The sequence below is a fragment of the Gavialis gangeticus genome, unplaced genomic scaffold (assembly GCF_001723915.1).
Source record: "Gavialis gangeticus isolate Ggan-Ray unplaced genomic scaffold, GavGan_comp1, whole genome shotgun sequence".
Lineage (NCBI taxonomy): Eukaryota > Metazoa > Chordata > Crocodylia > Gavialidae > Gavialis > Gavialis gangeticus.
Genome location: NW_017728998.1, coordinates 44650476 through 44668285, shown reverse-complemented (window position 1 = coordinate 44668285; position 17810 = coordinate 44650476). Strand labels below are relative to the sequence as shown.

The following is a 17810-nucleotide window of genomic DNA, read 5'->3' as shown; positions in this document are numbered from 1 at the left end:
GGTCAAGGATGACCTCATCCTTCTGGATGAGAAGGATCATAGTCTGGGACACATTTTACACATCCACAAAGTCAATGACAATCACTACAACAAAACTTTCTTTGCTTAAGATTGTTTGTTCACATTCTTCCTCTGAAAATTTAAGAAGACATAGCTTCACCTTGGCTAGTTCACAAACAATACATTTGTATCAGAAGTGTTTTTAGTTGATCAATAAGCGAAGAAACTGCAGGGAAATGTGATCTGAGAACCACGAATCAGGAGTAGGGGAAGCAAGTGGGAGAGGAAGGCAAAAGAAGCAGTACTAGAATGAAGTGCAAAGACAAGAGTGGAAAGATGCTGTGAAAAATGCACTGAAAAGAGAGGCTAGAAAGGAGGGTGAACAAGCTCAGAGGAAGCAGAAAGAGGAAAGTTACCTCATAGTCCATTTCCAGACAAGCAAACATTGGGTTTTCAAATCCTACATCGACTCCCACCACATGGTAAACCAATGTGTTGGCTTTGTGAGCCTCCAGTGGGGAAGAAATGGTGAGACGGGCAGCAGCATCTCTGTTCAAAATATACACCAGTTTCTGTTTCTCAATGGCACCTGCAGGGAGAGGCACCAGTACATAGAACGCATCAGAGCCTATGCAAGGCAAAAGACAATAGCACCAGCACTGATGCAGCAAACTTTTCTGAACTACATCACTTCTGGTCCTGTCCAGACGTGCTTTTGTTTATGTTGAACTCCCTAACTTTTCATAATTTAAATTTTTCATACATGAATTGGTAGCTGAGGAATATGCTGACTAAATCTATGATCTTTTCAGGTCTCTCTCACCTCAGCCATAACTCAAGGCACTTCTGTCCCAGACACAGGACAAACTACTCCACCAATAAGATAAGGTAGAGGAACCCAAATTCTTGACAAAAGATGCAGCCAGAGATGGCCAACCATGGTGTGGAGGAAAGGTACCATATAAAACAAAGGGAGCCATTTCATACATACCCCATAAACCTATAGACATTTCTTGACTGATATGCAGTATATGCATGGAAATACTGAGCAAGTCCTCCCTGGACCATCAACTTGGGTTGCAGCTGAACTATTTAATTAAATGAACACAAGCATTTTCCTTTCAATCTGATATGCAATTCTTTCAATTAAAAGAAAGCAGCAAAGTTCTCTCTCAATGTAATATCTTACCATTTCAATGAATCTAAATGCTTATACTTTGGAGGCCTGATCAGAAAGGCACAGAATTTTCTCCATGGTTAGTCTCAGAGAAGAGACATGAATTCTTATCATCACCTCAGACCACTGAAATTGGTTGCACTATGGCAAGGCTGCCTGCATCTTAACTTCCTTTTTCCAAATGTCACCCTCAAAATAGTTTTACTATTTGTCCCTAAACAAGATTTCTTCTCAAAATCTTGTTGGCCTAATTTCAGAATTCATTTGTGCAATCATGGTTACAGGCAGGAACAATTCCCAAGATCTGGATCTTTGATGGCAAAATTTGGAAATAAAGAAAACTGCCTGCAAGGCATACTTGCTGCTGCAGCTGACAAAGTGTGCTGCAAAAGCTATTTTCCTTGAGGTAAGAACAACACAAGTTAATAATTTCAAGGATGTTGTTTCCACCATTCAATCCTTTAAAGTGCTGCAACCAGATCGACTTACTAATCATAACAGCACGACCCTTGGGATCCACAGCTAAGTATTGACCAGGAACAATTCTGCGACAGCCACTCTTGCCAAAGGTTTCCTGATGAATCTTTTCAAACACATTCTTGGAGGGTTGGTATTCTAGGATAACAATGCGCCCTGAATCACTGCCAACCACAATGTAGTCTTTGGTTCCACCTGTCAGCCTGAAGGCCATGAGGGAACGAATGACTCCAAATACTTCCACAGTCAGCAAGGTATGAACCTTCCCTGTATTAGGATCAGGGCGGAGCAATTCCAGGATCTTCCCCCGTGAAACAACAATTTCCTGCTGTTTTGTTCCTAAGAAGCCAAAGCCATGAGAAAAATCAATAATCAACATAAGCAAGAGGAAGACTCAAGCAAGGACAAGACACAATGTTACAATGCTAATACTGTTGCAAACCTGATACTTTATACAGGAGAAAGTCAAAGCCACTTAGAATCGTTAATGACCAGATATTTCAGTGTTTGGCTGTCTATTTTAGACAGGAACACGGAGGCACAAAGAGCAAAGTGACTTAACTAAAGCCACCCACGTCAGTGAAGACAAGGCCTTGAAATACTAAAGTTCCTGGAAGTTCTCAAGACCAGATCTCTCCTCCATTTGCACCTGTTGCTCAACCCAGCTAACAGAAGAGCAAAACCACAGTGAAAAAATAATGCTACATTTTAGTAACTTGTAACAAAAAGACAAAGTCAGAACAACAGAGGTTACCTGAAAAGTTACCATGGATGGCATAGCTGATGCCAGTGGCTCGCTGCAAGGTTAAGTTGTAAAGAAACATGGTGGCGATAAATCTACTTCACTGTGTATGTTTCAGCTTTGTTATGGAGTCCACTGCAAATAAACAAAATAGCTATAAATCAGGAATATATCCAATTGCAAAATAGGTTGCATCTATTTAATGCTTACTTGCACATTATTTTACTATAACAGAAAAGTCCCAGCAGCTTAATTTTGTCCGCTAAGTCTGCATGAATAATGTCTTACAATGTTTCTGAAAATTGGTATAATTCATTTGTAAATGAACAATGCATGTCAGCTTTACATATTTCCATCCCTTATATCCATATAAAAGGGTTCATGCTAAATGTCCTTATTTAACATAGAAGTACATGCTTAAAGTCATTTTTTGTGTAGATGCAATTTTCATTTCACTTTTACGATAGAGTCAATGTATCAGGTTTTGCAGGCAAATAAATGTGCGCAACAAGCCCATACTGCATAGGTTATGGTCTGCTGCTATGGTCTTCCAAACAGCATTACAACGCTTTATCAATCCTGGATCCCTGTTCACTTTAATTCCATTTAGCCCTACTTGTGAGGGTATAACCCATGAGGTTAGTGGCAAAGTGAGCTCTTGCTTTGCAGTAATTTATCTGAAAGAGCTGACAGGAAGAAATAATAAAGCAAGGTTTCACTTTTAGTCTCATCAATTTTAATGGCTTTGCCTGTACAAGAGCAATGAGTTATAGATTACAACCCAGGACAGAGCCAGCAGTACAGCACAACCTCCTCCTCCATGAACAGGCAAACTGCTGTGCTCATTAGTGAAGTTTGCTTAATTAAAACGGGAGGAAGTTACACCACTGCAAACCATAGCTTGCAGTACTTCATCCTGCCTCCCCTTCAGAGCCTGAAGCAGTGCAATAAAAGGTGTGGCTGGCAATTAAACAATGAAATCAGGGAAATCCTGCGTGAAAGACATGCTCTGAAGCTGAGGAATGAAGATGACAACACCAAACAAATAAAGCAGGTCCACTTCTGTCTGCAGGTCCGTTGTCTATGACTGTCACACACACTACCCTTAATAGAATTATATGGAAAAAGTGGAGAAACATTTCTAGGCTGCCCTGGGCATGTTCCACCCCCACGAGCCCTCAGCCCCACTTCCCCACAAGCAGTGAAACCTCCCTGCCCAAGCAGATGCTTCCCCCAGAGACTGGTACGACAGTGACAACGGCCCCCAGAAACTGCCCAGGCAACTGCACCCCTGACATCCTACGTGGGAACAGGCGAGCCGGCCTTGGAACAAGTCTCTAAGCCGCGCACCTCCTCCCTGGGAACGCGGCGCCGGGGCACGTGGAGGCCGCGACCCGCACGCGGGGGAGAGTCCCGGAGCCGCAAGAAGGGCGCAGAGGCGAGGCGGGGCGGGGTTGGGGCAGTCTCAGCGGGGCGCAGTTAGGGTGCCCGGGGGCCGCCAGGCCGGAGAAGGCAACCCCGCCGCCTCTTCCCGCCCAGGCCGCGGCGCAGCCTTCGCTGCCGCCGGCGGGGGAGGAAATAGTGCTGAGGCTGAGCCCGGCCCAGCGCGCGCTGCCTGCCCCAGCGCGAGACGACGGCAACGGCGGCTCCTACCGGTCGGATGGAGACAGATGGCGGCCGCCCGTTTTCCCTAGGCCGCGAGCCCGCGGAGCCGCTGCGCCATGAGCCCTGCGCGCGCTCTCTGCCGCCCCGCCCCCCGCCGGGGCCTTCCTCAGCCGACGCGAGCGACGCGCAGCTGCCCTCGCATCGCCTGACCTCACCGATGAAAGGACCCCGTGAGTATCGTCCGCCCGGCTCTGACTCCGCCGCATGCGCTCCTGCCTGGGGACACTCGCTTGGCCAAGCCAAACATGAGAGGGCCACGAGTCCCTGATCAGGCACCTTGAGGGCAGCCCCAGCGGCCGCTCAGACCCCGCTGGGGCTTTTGATTTCCCGGAAGTGACGTCCCTGGCCCGAGATGGCTGCGGCTGCTGGCGTGGCTCCGAGGACGCCAGGCGCGGACGGCAGCAGCTCGTGCTTGTCTATGGAGCGGATCCGGGCGCTCACCGACCTGCGGGAGCTGGAGACCGCCTACGGCCGCCTGTGCGCAGAGGAGGTGGGGCTGGGCCGGCTCGCGCCGTCTCGCTGCTCTGGGCTGGGGGGGACGCATCCAAATTAACGCCTTGCCTTGGGCTGGAATTAGAAGTGGCGGAGTGGAGTGATTTGGGCAAAATACGTGTTGTGTTGCTCAGCGTGAGTCCGGAGTAGCAGCAGTGCCAGGTCTTCCCCTGTCCAGATGGCTCTGAAGGGCCCACTGGGGCTGGCTATCTGGAGCACCAGGGAAAGCTGGGTGCTTTCCCTGCTCAGTTAGCTGCAGGGTCTGGTTGTACAAGGAAGCACTTTTGCCTCCTGCCCTAAACCCACAGTGCAGGTCTGGGGCAGTGGGGAAAGGAGAGGTTTTCCCTTGCCAGTCAGCCCCCAAAAAGGTAAGTGCCACAGGTTAAGAGGTGCCCACTGCAATGAAGCATCAGAGTCTGTTACTATCTTTTGTTGTGCCACTGATTCTCTTATCAGGTGGTGCAAAAAGGGCAAGGATATCTATTCTGCATTTATACTGCCTTAAAAAAATTTGAAGGTGATACAAATGAGAAATCAGATGGCATCTGTTTCCACTCTTGGATCAGCCAGGGTTAATTTAAATTAATTGCTGTTACTTGCCATTAAGCCTTGTGTGCAAACAACTCTTGGAATGAAAATTTTGGAGGAAAGAAAAACCCAACATACAGGGGAAAGAAGAGACTTCAGAAAGAGTCCCACACCACATTTATGGTTTTTCAGTGCAAACTAGCAAGCTGATGCCTCACTCAGTGCAAATCCAGTTTTGTCCTCCTGCGAAAACAAGACCTTCTGTTTTGCTTGTGAAAACAAACTGAAGTAAAACAACTTACCAGGACTGTTCTTGTGTGTTAGAATATAGGAAGGACCACAGTTCCATCCATTTCCTGGTTCAAAAAAGTATTTGGATATAACTTGGTGAGATAATGTAAAGCAAAAGTGCTCAATCTCCAGCCTGTGGGCCAGTTGTGGCCCATGGCACTATGTCATTTGGTCTCTGGGCCTCCCCAAAGGTCTGGAAACTTGGTGATAGGGGAATGCTGGTACCGCTCCCCTGCAGCCATATTTCTGCAGCCACAAAGAGCCCCAGGCCCTGCGTGCTGGATCCAGTGCCTGATCTGAGCACACAGAGCAGGCCAGAGGGTGTGCCAGTTTCGGGGTCTAATCCTGTTGTGGGGGGCTTGGACAGGGTGGTGCTGGGCCAACAGGACCCTATCCTGGCTCATGGGGGTGAGAGGGGACAGTGCTGGGCTCCCAGGACCCAATCCTGGCATGCAGGGGGTTGTGCCAGCCCGCTGGGACTCGATCCCAGTGTGCAGGAGGTGAAAGGGGGCAGCACTGGTCCCCCAGGACCCAGTCCCAGCATGTAGAGCATGGTGGTGGGGTCACTCATCTGGCCTGGGGGGCCAAAAGGTGGAGCACCCCTCTCCTCCGCTTCCCTGTGTCATAATGGCAAAGCGTCTAACAAGAAAAGTTAGATATCTCTGCTAGAGCTTCATTAGCTGGCCATAAAAGATTGCTACAGGGTTTTACAGGCTTCCTGCCCTCAGCCTTGACAGACTGACTGTCCTGCCTGTGCAACATTCTCATTTTTCTTAACTTTGGAGCATACTATTGTACTCTGATCTTTTTTTATAAACAGTTAAGTCAGGAACATCTTTGATGTGGAGAGGCAATATAGGAATGGATTTCTTTCAACATTTTATGATAGAGGTTTCAAAACTGACCCTTGAAATTAGACTGGAGTGTAAATGTAACCAGATTAAGATGGAACACTGGGGCTTTTGACAGACTGTGTTATTAGTTGAGTTTTCAGAAGCCCTCTTTGGTGTGTACTCCTGCACTGATGTTGAGGGTTTGCTTCTAAGGTAGTGACATTAGTGATTGGCCAGAAAGTGTCATAAAGTGACATAGAACTACTTTGTTTTTCAGAAAGTGGTGGAGGAAGAGCTGGAGGCCCTCTTGGAACAACAGGGTACCATAGAGAACAAGATGGTTGCTCTTCATCGCATGGGGTTAGTAAACACATCAGTCCTTCAGTGACAATAACCTGCTTTTTATTTTTCTTCAGTTTTTTTGTATTTTGCGGGGGTTGCTTGGGGGAAAAAGGCCTAGATTCAAATGCATATGTATTTTTTCCTTCTAGTTTTAAATTCTTATATGCTGTTACCATATATTGTTCAACAGCTGCTTCATTCTACCAGAAATGCAGGTGTATTTTTTTTCACTACTGAGTAAATCAGTTTCCCTTTAAAGAGTGCTTTGACATGAAACATGCCATAGAATAATCTTTTCTTTGAGTCACTGTGATACATGAAGGTAAGGATACTTGCAGCTCTCCTACGATGTCAGAAATGAGCTGTCATTCCCAGTGAGTATTGTTAGTATTAGGCTTTAGCACTAACATCTCATTTATCTGAATGTGAACAATGCGCCCCTTCAAATATGTTGTTTTGGGTTGTCTGTAGATTTGGACATATACAAATGAATCTATTTGCAGAGTTCAATGCTTAGGTTATTTCTACAATCATAAGGCTTGGAGCCTTGTATTTAATAAAAGTTTGGTTTCTAGAGCACAAAATGACACTTCCTGCCCTAAAAAAGGACAAACTTATACATCTACAGCAAAAGCTGTGTTAACCGGCACTTTATTAGCCCGAAAACTCTATTAACTGGCATCCAAGGGACACGGCAAAAGCGAAACCGGAAGTACCACTTCTGGGGGACTTCCTGTTTCACTGCTTCGAGCTGAGTTTTTCTTCACCACTTTTTCGGCGCACGGCCCAGGGCAAAGCAGCCTGCACAGGGGCCCCCCTCCCTGTCCCCCAGCACACTGATGCTAGGGAGTGCACCAGACGGTGCGCATGTGATTAACTGGAATATTTGATTAACCCACATCCCCCATTTCTGGGGGATGCCGGGTAACAAAGCTTTTACTGTAGTTCCTTTCACCTCTTCATTGCTAGTAAGAGGGATGTTAGGTAGATAGGACCTGTGGTGCTGCTATCTTCCAGATAAGACTCTTGGATCTGGCTTTTATCTCCTGTCAAAGAACATGATAGTGGCATGAGTTGAAAGACTGGTGCTGGCAGGCACAAAATGGGGGATTATGTATAATGCCTTGCTGCTTCAGATGTGCTTTTCTTGTGTATCACCTGTTATCTGCATGTGTTTCCAGCCCCAACCTGCAACTGATTGAGGGGGATGCCAGGCAGTTGGCTGGAATGATCACTTTCACCTGGAATCTGGCTGAGAATGTCAGCAGCAAAGTCCGACAGCTTGATCTTGCCAAGGTAACTAGACAGATTGGGAGCTCTGTAATACTAGAGACTGCAGATTTCAGTGTGCAGAGTAGCCCCTGTGATTTCTGTAGGCTATTCTTTCCTAATAAAGGCGAGACCTATAGTCTGGTTCTATATGCTGTACCCCTGAGTTCCAACCTAATTTTGGGATTCTCATGATTTTTCAAGTCATCAGCTACCTAGGGAGGCCAAGTTGCTCACCTAGCACCCTGCTGACCTTAGAGTCCTGTCTGGGACAAGGTGATCGTAACCCCTCACTCCATGGCTCACATCTTTCTTTCCCTTTGGCTATATTGTCTTTTCTGTATAGCTCTCTTTTCTAGTCCAGCTAGGTGAAGGAAATCTCAACTGCTATTCTTGCAGAACCGCCTCTATCAGGCCATCCAGAGAGCTGATGACATCTTGGACCTGAAGTTCTGCATGGATGGGGTTCAGACAGCTCTGCGAAATGAAGATTATGAGCAAGCAGCAGCTCATATTCACCGCTACTTGTCTCTGGACAAGTCGGTCATTGAGCTCAGTCGACAAGGCAAGGAGGGTAGGTAATATCCTTGCATTGGTATGGGGGGTGTGGCTGTTTAGTCAGGTAAATTGAGGGCTCTTGCTTTTAGAGGTTATGACACATAACAGGACGAGATAACTTGGATCCAAAGAGTGTGTTAAGAGAGGATATTATTACTAAATGAGTTTGGCAGCCATGTCAGGTTATGGTTTTATGTGGAAACGTCTGGGTGAATACTTTTGTGAGGAGCTAACCATCCTAGCTTCATCCCTGGAATGAAGCAAGTTTAAAATTGGAGTGTTTTTGCTGCACTTATGTGCATGAGCCTGTAGTGATACAGTTAAAGCATAACCTTTCCTGCCACTCCCCCCTCCCCCCCACTTTTGAAGTCATGACAAGTATGTGTTTTTCCATACCATACCCTAAAGTAGTGTGATTTTTTTATGGTTCATTTGGAACCAAATAAAGGCTGAGTTTTATAAATGGAACAATATTGTGAATGTCTGCTTTTATAGCACTCTGGTACCTTGCTCCTGGAATGGAGGCATGATTTTACTACTCTGTTTCATCCTAACTTCCCTTTGTTGTGAATAGCCTTAGTATCTGCCAGTTCTTTCCCCAAGAACCATCAGAATAAGATGATTTTCATCAGAGTTCCTGCTTCTCCCACGGTTCTGAATATCAGCAGCAAAATATGTCAGAGTAAGGTTAGCTTTGTAACATGGATGGTTGGAGAAAGGACTGAGCAGCAGAAATGCTGAAGCTCTCCTGTGCAGTTCTTGGTAATAAAAACCTTTCAGATGTGACACTGCAAATCAGAAGGGCTCAAGACTCCACAGTGTTTATGTTCTTATTTTGTTTATAAATTGAATCTAGTACAGGACAGAAATGAATGTGTTGGTCTCCTACTCATCTGGGAAAATGTCTTGTTGAGCATTAAATCAATAGGGCTCTTTCTGTATAGCCGAGGTTCCAAACCCCTGGGCCGTGGGCCAGTACCAGGTTGTGAAGGGTTGGCTGCCAGTCTGGAAGTGACCAGCATGCTGCAGACCAGCAGCCAGTCATTTCCGGTCTGCAGTATGCTGGTCCACGGTCCCTTCTGGTCCATGGTCTAAAAAGGTTGGGAGCCACTGCTGTATAGCATCATGCTTGAGCTCTGGTTGGCAGAGAGTGTTACTTAATAATACAACTACCTCAGCTTCTGTTTGCTACGTAGTGGTATTGGTGCATCTTTGCGCCAATATTGGTATTGGACAGGCATCTTTTTTTTTCATACTTTTAGACACACAGAGTGGTCACTGGATTGGAGCAGGTGACTTCTTGAGGAGTCTGGTGAATTTTAACTAGCAGTGAAACATAGCGGGTCTTTCAATTGACAGCAGACTTCTTGTCCCAGAGATTAGGCACACCATTGGGTTCCATTGGAGTATCAGTGGAGCGTGCGGAATGCCCCTTCAGGGTGGATACTAGAGCATGGGCCAGTAGCTAAGAGCTGAAGGAACTAATTACATGTATTCGCAAGAGCTTGGCAACTCTTTTAAGATTTAAGACTTTTGGGTAGGGGGTTCTAATAATCTTAGTGTGATACCTTCTGAGTTGGAAGTATGTTTGTATGCATAATGTATACGCCTACTCCCTTATAGCCTTTAGATTTCAGGTTCTGGGAGGCATTTGGGGATCAAAAAAATGAGTTGAGTGCCTTCCCCCTCTTTGGCTTTGACTTCCTAACTGCTGTTTTGGAACTGTACATATTCTGCCATGAGACCAGGGCAGTTGGTGTTCTCAGTCCCAGCACCTACAGGAGGCCTCAAATGCCTCTACACAAATGCTCGAAGCATGGGGAAAAAGCAGGAGGAACTCACCCTCCTGCTAGCTAGCAAAAACCCAGACCTAGTGGGGCTCACGGAAACCTGGTGGGATTCTACCCATGACTGGGCAGTGGACATGGAGGGATATAGGCTGTACAGCCAAGATAGAGCAGGAAAAAGAGGTGGGGGTGTAGCACTATATGTCAAAGAGCAATACACATCCTCACTGATCAGGATGGAGTCAGAGGAGGGGCAAAACGAGGCACTCTGGATAAGAATGCAAGGGGAGCATGGGGAAAGGGACTTGATAGTGGGCATCTACTACAGACCACCTCACCAGGGGGATGAGCTGGACCTGGAATTATCAGGTCAGCTCACGGAGGCTGTAAAGGGATGTGGTTGTCATGGGTGACCTAAACTACCCAGACATCTGCTGGGAGGAGCAGTCAGCCAGGTCTGACTGCTCATGTAGGTTCCTTGCTGGGATACAGGACCTCTGCCTAACCCAGGAGGTGCATAGTCCCACCAGGGGAAATGCCTTTCTAGACTTGGTCCTTGCCACATGCGGCGACCTGATGAGGGGTCTGCAGGTATTCGACCACCTGGGCAACAGTGATTATCGCCTGCTGGAATTTACTATCCAGTGCAGGGTGGGGAAAGCAAGCAGCAAGGTAGTGGTCCTCGACTTCAGGAGTGCCGACTTCTATAAGCTAAGAAGGTTAGTAGGAGAGGCATTGGGGTCTCGGAGCTTCAATGAGATGGGAGTCCAAGGCAGGTGGTTATTCCTCAAGGAGACAATCCTGAGCTCAAGGGGAGTCAGTCCCAATGCGCACCAAGGGGGGCAGAAGTTCTAAGAACCCCCCATGGCTCGGCGAAGGCATCCAGCGATGCCTGAGGGCAAAAGAGGAGGCATACAAAGAGTAGAAGCAAGGGGCCATCATCTTTCTGCCCGCCCCCCTCCCCCAAATAAAATAAATAAAAATTGCGGACGGACCCAGGGGAGGCATCGCCATGCCTAGGGTCAGGGATGACCTAGTTAAGGAATTTTTGGAGGGGCTGGACATGTTTAAATCAGTAGGTCCAGATCTTCACCTGAGGGTGCTGATGGAATTGGTGGGGGTCATAGTGGGGCCCCTGGTATGGCTCTATGAGCGCTTGTGGGGAGTGGCCAGGTACCAGAGGATTGGAAAAGGGCCACTATGGTCCCCATTTATGAGAAAGGGAAAAAGGAGGATCATGGCAATTATAGGCCAGTCAGTCTTATCTCTGTCCTAGGGAAGACCTTTGAGAAAATTATCAAGGAGCACATCTGCAAGGGCCCAGCAGGGGAGGTAATGCTCAGGGCCAACCAACATGAGTTCATTGAGGGCAGGTCCTGCCTGACTAACCTGGTTTCTTTTTATGATCAGGTCACAAAGTCCCTGGATGAGGGTGTTAGGGTGGATGTTGTCTTCCTGGACTTTAAGAAGGCCTTTGACACGGTTTCCCACCACATTCTCTTAAAAAAAAGCTAGATGACTGGCACTGATGCCTACACAGTCAGATGGGCGGCAACTTGGCTAGATGGTCGCACCCAGAGAGTGGTGGTGGATGGGTCATTTTTGACCTGGAGGGATGTGGGCAGTGGAGCCCCCTGGGGCTTGTACTGTTCAATATCTTTATCAGGGATCTTGATATGGGTGTGGAATGCACGTTGTCCAAATTCGCTGACGACACCAAGTTGTTGGGTGAGGCGGGCATGCTGGAGGGGAGGGATAGAATCCAGCTAGATCTAGATAAATTACAGAGGTGGGTGGATGAGAATAGGATGGAATTCAATGCAGACAAGTGCAAGGTGCTGCATCTAGGGAGAAGGAACCAGCAACACACGTATAGGCTGGGGAATGCCCTTCTTGTCAACATGGTGGCAGAAAGGGATCTTGGAGTCACTGTTGACTCCAGGATGAACATGAGCTGCCAATGCGAGGAAGTGGTCAGTAAGGCTAACCGCACCTTGTTGTGCATCTACAGATGCATCACAAGCAGGTCCAGGGAGGTGATCCTTCCCGTCTATGCGGCATTGGTCAGGCCATAGTTGGAGTACTGCATCTAGTTCTAGGCACCACACTTCATGAGGGATGTGGCTAGCATTGAGAAGGTCCAGAGGAGGGCCACTCGCATGGTCAAAAGGCAGTGGGGCAGGCCCTATGAAGAGAGGCTAAAGGGCCTGAACCTATTCAGCCTCCAAAAGAGAAGGCTGAGAGGGGATCTGGTGGCCATTTACAAACTCACCATGAGGGACCAGTGGGAATTGGGGGAGGCTCTGTTCCCCATGGCATGACTTGGGATTACTAGGAATAATGGCCACAAACTGTTAGAAGGTTCAGGCTGGACATCAGGAGACATAACTTTACAGTTAGGGCTGCCAGGCTCTGGAATGGGCTCCCAAGTGAGGTGGTACTCTCTTCTACCTTGGGGGTCTTCAAGAGAAGGCTGGACAGATAGTTGGCTGGGGTGAAATGACCCTGGTATTCGTTCCTGCCTGGGGCGGGGGGTCAGACCTGATCTGTTTACATTCCTTCTGACCCTAAGCACTATGCTACTATGATTTCTGTATCTTGTCTCACTTGGGAACAGGCAGCATAATTGATGCCAACCTGAAGCTCCTGCAGGAGGCAGAGCAGCGTTTGAAGACTATTGTAACTGAGAAATTTGACCTAGCTATGAAGCAGGGAGATCTGCCACAGGTGGAGCGTTTCTTCAAGATCTTCCCTCTGCTGGGCTTACATGAAGAGGGGTTGAGCAAGTTCTCTGAGTACCTTTGCAAACAGGTAATGTGCTTTGCAGGACCAGCGTGATTGGGGTGGCCTGAGTACCTCAGGAGACCAAGCCCTGGCCTCCTCCACTGACTGACACAGGGTGTTGAGAAAGGAGATCTTGGCCCCAGGGTGTTTAATCTCTGAAACAAGCACGGTTCTGTCCAACTTTTTTCTGCCTGTGCTACAAGGTATAGGCTTTTGGCATTTGATTACATTCCCTACTATCCAATCTCTGACTTGTCCTTCCTTCAGTTGGACACTGATCCCTTTCACAAGCACTCTGCATCTTGTCCTCAGGCCCTGGGCAATGTGGTCTGTCTACATTTGCCTGAAATTCTGGGTTCCCAGCAGCTGAACAGAGACACACTGTGAAAAAATTCCTTTTTCTAGTGTTGCTTGGGCTATAAGAGACCTCACATATGGTAGGGGGGTATTTGCTAGGTTTCCTGTTGCTTTGTTCACTAATGAGATGGACCAGCTCCAGCAGCTGGTCCTATAGAAGTACATCGCATTTGTGTAGCACAGCAGAATGCACTGGACTTTGTTTAAGATTTAAACTGTTCTGTCTGCTGTCTGACATCTGCTTTGGAAACTCAGTGTCGCTTTCCTCAGTAGTTGTGCACAGAGGGAAAATAGGTAAAAGGGAAGGGTTGCATAGGGCAGGAGGACAGCTGTCCTCTTGGTAAGGGTGGAGCTGTGCCAGAACAATACCAATCGACTGCTTCCACCATGGTTTAGGTTGCCAACAAAGCAGAGGAGAACCTGTTATTGGTGATGGGAACAGACATGAGTGACCGTCGGGCTGCAGTTATCTTTGCAGACACACTGACACTTCTCTTCGAAGGTAATTCCTTCCGTACCTGGCAAATATCTCAACTGGTTGGTAGGCTGGAAATAATTTTTGCTGAAGATGAGGAGGGACCTAGATAGGTTGTGCAATCTCCATCTTTGGAAGTTTTAAAGTGCATGTTAAACAAACACTTGGTTTAGACAGTGATGAGAATGGGATTGGACTAGGGGACTACCTGAGGTCACGTCCATCCCTTTTTTCCTGTTGTTCAAAGTTAGCCAGATGACTTGAATGCTTTTATTTGTGGTGGCAAGAGAAGAGAACAGCCTTTTTTCCCTTTTTTACTGCTAGAATTGAATCTGAAGCAGTGATTTCGTTGCTTTGTTTCTGTCCAGGAGAGCATTAGGACTTACCTTTGGCTGGCTGGAGATGGACTGTAAAGGACCAGCTGGCTTCCTTTCCTTATGGGCATGGCTTCTCATGCAATCTTGCTCAGCTTAAAGGACTGAACCAGAGCATCACTGTGAGAGACATAAGTTCTGCCTTAGATGATTCTCTGCAGTTGATGGATCTTAGGAGAAGGGACTTGAAACTTCCCCTTTCCCTTCCTGCTCTTTACTCTCTTCAGATAAATTGGTTAGTCCCTGAAGCCTCCAGGACTATAGGTCCCCAGCTTCGTCTGGCCATGTGAACAAATCCCTGCCCATAAGGCCAAACAGCTGCTCTCTTTCCCCTCCATGACTCTTTGGAGAGATGGAGAGGAGCAGAGCAGCTTGTGCTCTCTGAAAATGAGGAAGGGAGGGTGCATGGTGTGGAATTCCCAACAGGGGAAGGAATAGAGCTTCCCACAGTGGTCAGCCATTACGTCTGTTGTCATTCTGCACTGTGCTGCTACCAGGTCACTCTCCTGTGCTCGGACCTCCCCTGTGCTTTCACCCTGTTGAAAGCCCACAGGATGCATCAAGGCAATGGTACCAGGCACAGGGGGAAATGTGTTACAGGGTGTTGGAGCTGATGGCTGTTGTGAAGGAAATGAACATGAAGATGTATCTTCTTGTGGCTAAGTCTTTGCCTCAAAGAGGTCTTCCTTTGGCTGGTGGCTCTCTGGAGAGAGAATAGGAGTGCAGTTTGCCTTGGGATGAGATTCCCAGGGTGTAAACTTGTAGTATGATAGGTGAGAGGGTATTGAACCTGGACTTGGAAGCGGTTTAATCTCTGGTTGGACTTAAGTGATGATTTAGGAGCTGCAAGTTTGTTGTGTGAAAAGCTTTCCACCTGCAGATTATGGCATGGGTCACCTGCATCCTGTGTTGCTTGGATTGCATTGTAGCTTCCACAGGGTGGCTGAAAGTTCTGTGAAGGGGGAAAGGATGGAGGCATAATACTAGGGCAGGAGAGAGCATTGCAAAATGAAGGGGTGGTTAATACCTTGAGGATCCCATCTGAGATTCTGAGCTGCTGCTTTGGGGAAGTGATGACTACTCTTGCTTAGGCCTTTTGTTGGAATCCTACAATCCAGGGCTTAGTCAAGATGGGACAAGGCTTTTTCTGGTCTTTCTGCTATGAATAAACAGTCTTACCGTGTGTCTTTCTGCAGGAATAGCTCGCATTGTGGAGACCCACCAGCCCATCGTAGAGACCTATTATGGGTTGGGGAGACTGTACACCCTGATCAAACACCTACAAGTGGAATGTGACCGGCAAGTGGAGAAGGTGGTGGACAAGTTCATCAAGCAGAGGGACTATCACCGGCAGGTAAGCATGACTTGCAGTGTAGGCAACACAGCCTGCAGCCAAAAGCCAGCTCTGTGCATCTTTCCTGGTGATCCTCTAACATCCCATAATCGTGTACAAGTAGAGTGAGTGATAAGGACTCAGTCACTACATCTTAGGAAGCCTGGTCCCATGGTCTTGATGCCTCACTTTGCAGACCAGTAAGCTTTGCATGCTGGAAAGGCAGCAGTGCTCAGCTTTGTGAGTCATTGGAGACAACCTTGTATTAATCTGTAACCATAATGATGGGTTACATTGGGGGAATGGGGTGGGGGGGGCGCTTTTGCATGGAAGGAAAGTGGCTGTCTGAAGTGATAGTAGAGGAAACAGAGATGATCCTTTGGAGAATGAAGAGCACTAGCAGCAGCTTTTAACTCTTGTTTACAAAGCAGAGCAGGATTTGGTATGAACATAACCAATATCATAGGGTGTACTCAGTTATAATGTGCCATTGGCTCCCTCCTGGCACCATTCTCCAACAGCCATGTTGTAGTTTGCTCTCCCTGTTGGACACCATGGATGCTGTCATGACTAGAACCCTGCACTAAGTTCTGTTGCTCGAGGACTAGTGCAGAAGCTTGGGCTTTCCTAAGCAGCTCTTCAGCAATGTAGGACCTGGCAAGGTGGCTAACACAAAGTTTAAAGGATAATGTTATGATGGCTTTTTGTTTTCATAATTGCAGTTCCAGCAGGTTCAGAACAGCATGATGAGAAGTTCTGTTACAGAAAAAATTGAACCAAGGTATGTCAAATAAGCTACCTGTTCTTTTCCTTTCCATTGTTAATCCAGTGTTAATGCTGTTTAGCATTTTAGATAGCTCTTTCCATCATCCAGTTGCCTTACTGTCACCAAGGCATAAAATATTATTAGGGTCCTCTTTATTGCCCCTTTATAATCTATCAGCAATCTTGGCGCTGCTTTATTACACAGTATCAGAGTTCGGACTTCCCTGATAAACTGAGTATGACAATACAGAAGGCTGAACCCTGACCTGCAGCTCTGTCAGCCCTCTCTTGATGGGTAAAGGGTGGTGACTCTTAGCGATATTTAGACCTCTTCACAGAAAATGTTACCAAGTTTTGTTTAACAAAATATATTGTGTTTTTCCTGGAATCATGACTTGCACACCACATGCACTGTACGTTATTAGCAGTTAACTAGTGCACTCTAGTTTTTGTCTTTTGAATTGGGGCACATTAGCTATTTTGGGGTGCTTGTTATGACTCTGGTTAAGACTGATTGTGGCTCCCACACCAGTCAGGCCTGAGTTTCACTGCTCCTGTTGTATCATCCCTGTTTTACAGGTGAAGAAACTGAAAGATCATGAGATAAGGTGACTCCTGCATGACCACTCAACAGCTGGGTTGGGACTCAGCTCTGTGTTTGGTCTGTGCCCTATCTGCATTGTCAGACAAGGTTCTTTGGGTAAATGGTGGTATCTTCTATTAGACCAACTAAATAGTTGGAAAAATTGTTCTTTGCAATCTTTCAGGCACAAATGCCCTTCAGGCATAGGAAGAGTCTGCTCGTGTTTTGTGTGGTCTCCTGGGTGGAATAGAAGCCAAAATGCAGGTCTGTAAAAATGCAAATGTGTGGCAATGAGTATAAGAGGTGATGGGAGACAATAGGTGTGAGACAGGTAGGTGGGAAGGTGGGGAATGTTGAACTGGTGATTGCATTTTACCAGCTATAATCTTTCAGGTTACTTGGGGTTTTCTGATCGCAGGCAGGTTTATGATGTGCCATAAATCCCAACATCTATGTTTAATCCTTGATTTTTTTTTTTTTTTTTTTTTTTTTTTTTTTTGTATCCAGTAGATTTATGAAGTGAAGTTCATAGGCTTGTCTATGAAAGGTGTTTTGTAAGTTCCCTTTGAGGATTAGAACTGAGAGATCAGAGAGGGAGTGATTGTCTTGTGAGAAGTGTGCCCTCGCAGGTAATTGGATACTTTTGTCTTTGCTAGATTTTTGGTGCGTGTTCATTCTGGTACGCAGTTGTTGTTTGGTTTCTCCTATGTATTTTCTATCAGGGCATTTAGTGCACTGGATAAGATGTATTACATTTCTGGTGGTGCAGGTATGATACAGGAATGGTGATGATTCTGTTGTAGGGTGTGGTTATTGTGGGACTGGTGGAGATGTGTTGGCAGGTTTTACATTTATTGTCCCAGCATAGTCTGGATCCATTCGGTGTCCTTTGGGCCATACTAAGTTTGCTTCTGGTGATGAGGTTGGCAAGGTTCGGTGCTTGTTTAAAGGGTAGGATGGGTGGTTCTGGAAAAATCT

The 17810-nt window shown here is 46.9% G+C and overlaps 2 protein-coding genes across 5 annotated transcripts in view; one reads left to right on the top strand and one right to left on the bottom strand.

The window, feature by feature from the left end:
* SF3B3 (splicing factor 3b subunit 3) overlaps positions 1-4149 on the bottom strand; it is a 59256-nt gene extending 55107 nt beyond the window's left edge. The window contains exons 1-4 of one of the 3 annotated variants that reach the window (XM_019505814.1): positions 4050-4149; positions 2409-2531; positions 1667-1993; positions 417-589 (exon numbers count right to left, since the gene is read on the bottom strand). In XM_019505814.1, the coding sequence (XP_019361359.1) occupies positions 417-589; positions 1667-1993; positions 2409-2478 (570 nt within the window). In that variant the 5' untranslated portion in view covers positions 2479-2531; positions 4050-4149. Of the gene's footprint in view, positions 1-416; positions 590-991; positions 1229-1666; positions 1994-2408; positions 2532-3291; positions 3314-4049 lie in introns of those variants that run through there. The other 2 variants (XM_019505815.1, XM_019505816.1) reach the window with 2 other exon arrangements.
* Positions 4150-4369: 220 nt separating this feature from the next.
* Positions 4370-17810, top strand: part of COG4 (component of oligomeric golgi complex 4) — a 49186-nt gene continuing 35745 nt past the window's right edge. Inside the window, exons 1-8 of one of the 2 annotated variants that reach the window (XM_019505824.1) lie at positions 4371-4551; positions 6483-6565; positions 7729-7843; positions 8216-8390; positions 12779-12972; positions 13699-13804; positions 15348-15505; positions 16207-16265. In XM_019505824.1, the coding sequence (XP_019361369.1) occupies positions 4414-4551; positions 6483-6565; positions 7729-7843; positions 8216-8390; positions 12779-12972; positions 13699-13804; positions 15348-15505; positions 16207-16265 (1028 nt within the window). In that variant the 5' untranslated portion in view covers positions 4371-4413. Of the gene's footprint in view, positions 4552-6482; positions 6566-7728; positions 7844-8215; positions 8391-12778; positions 12973-13698; positions 13805-15347; positions 15506-16206; positions 16266-17810 lie in introns of both variants that reach the window. The other variant, XM_019505825.1, reaches the window with a different exon arrangement.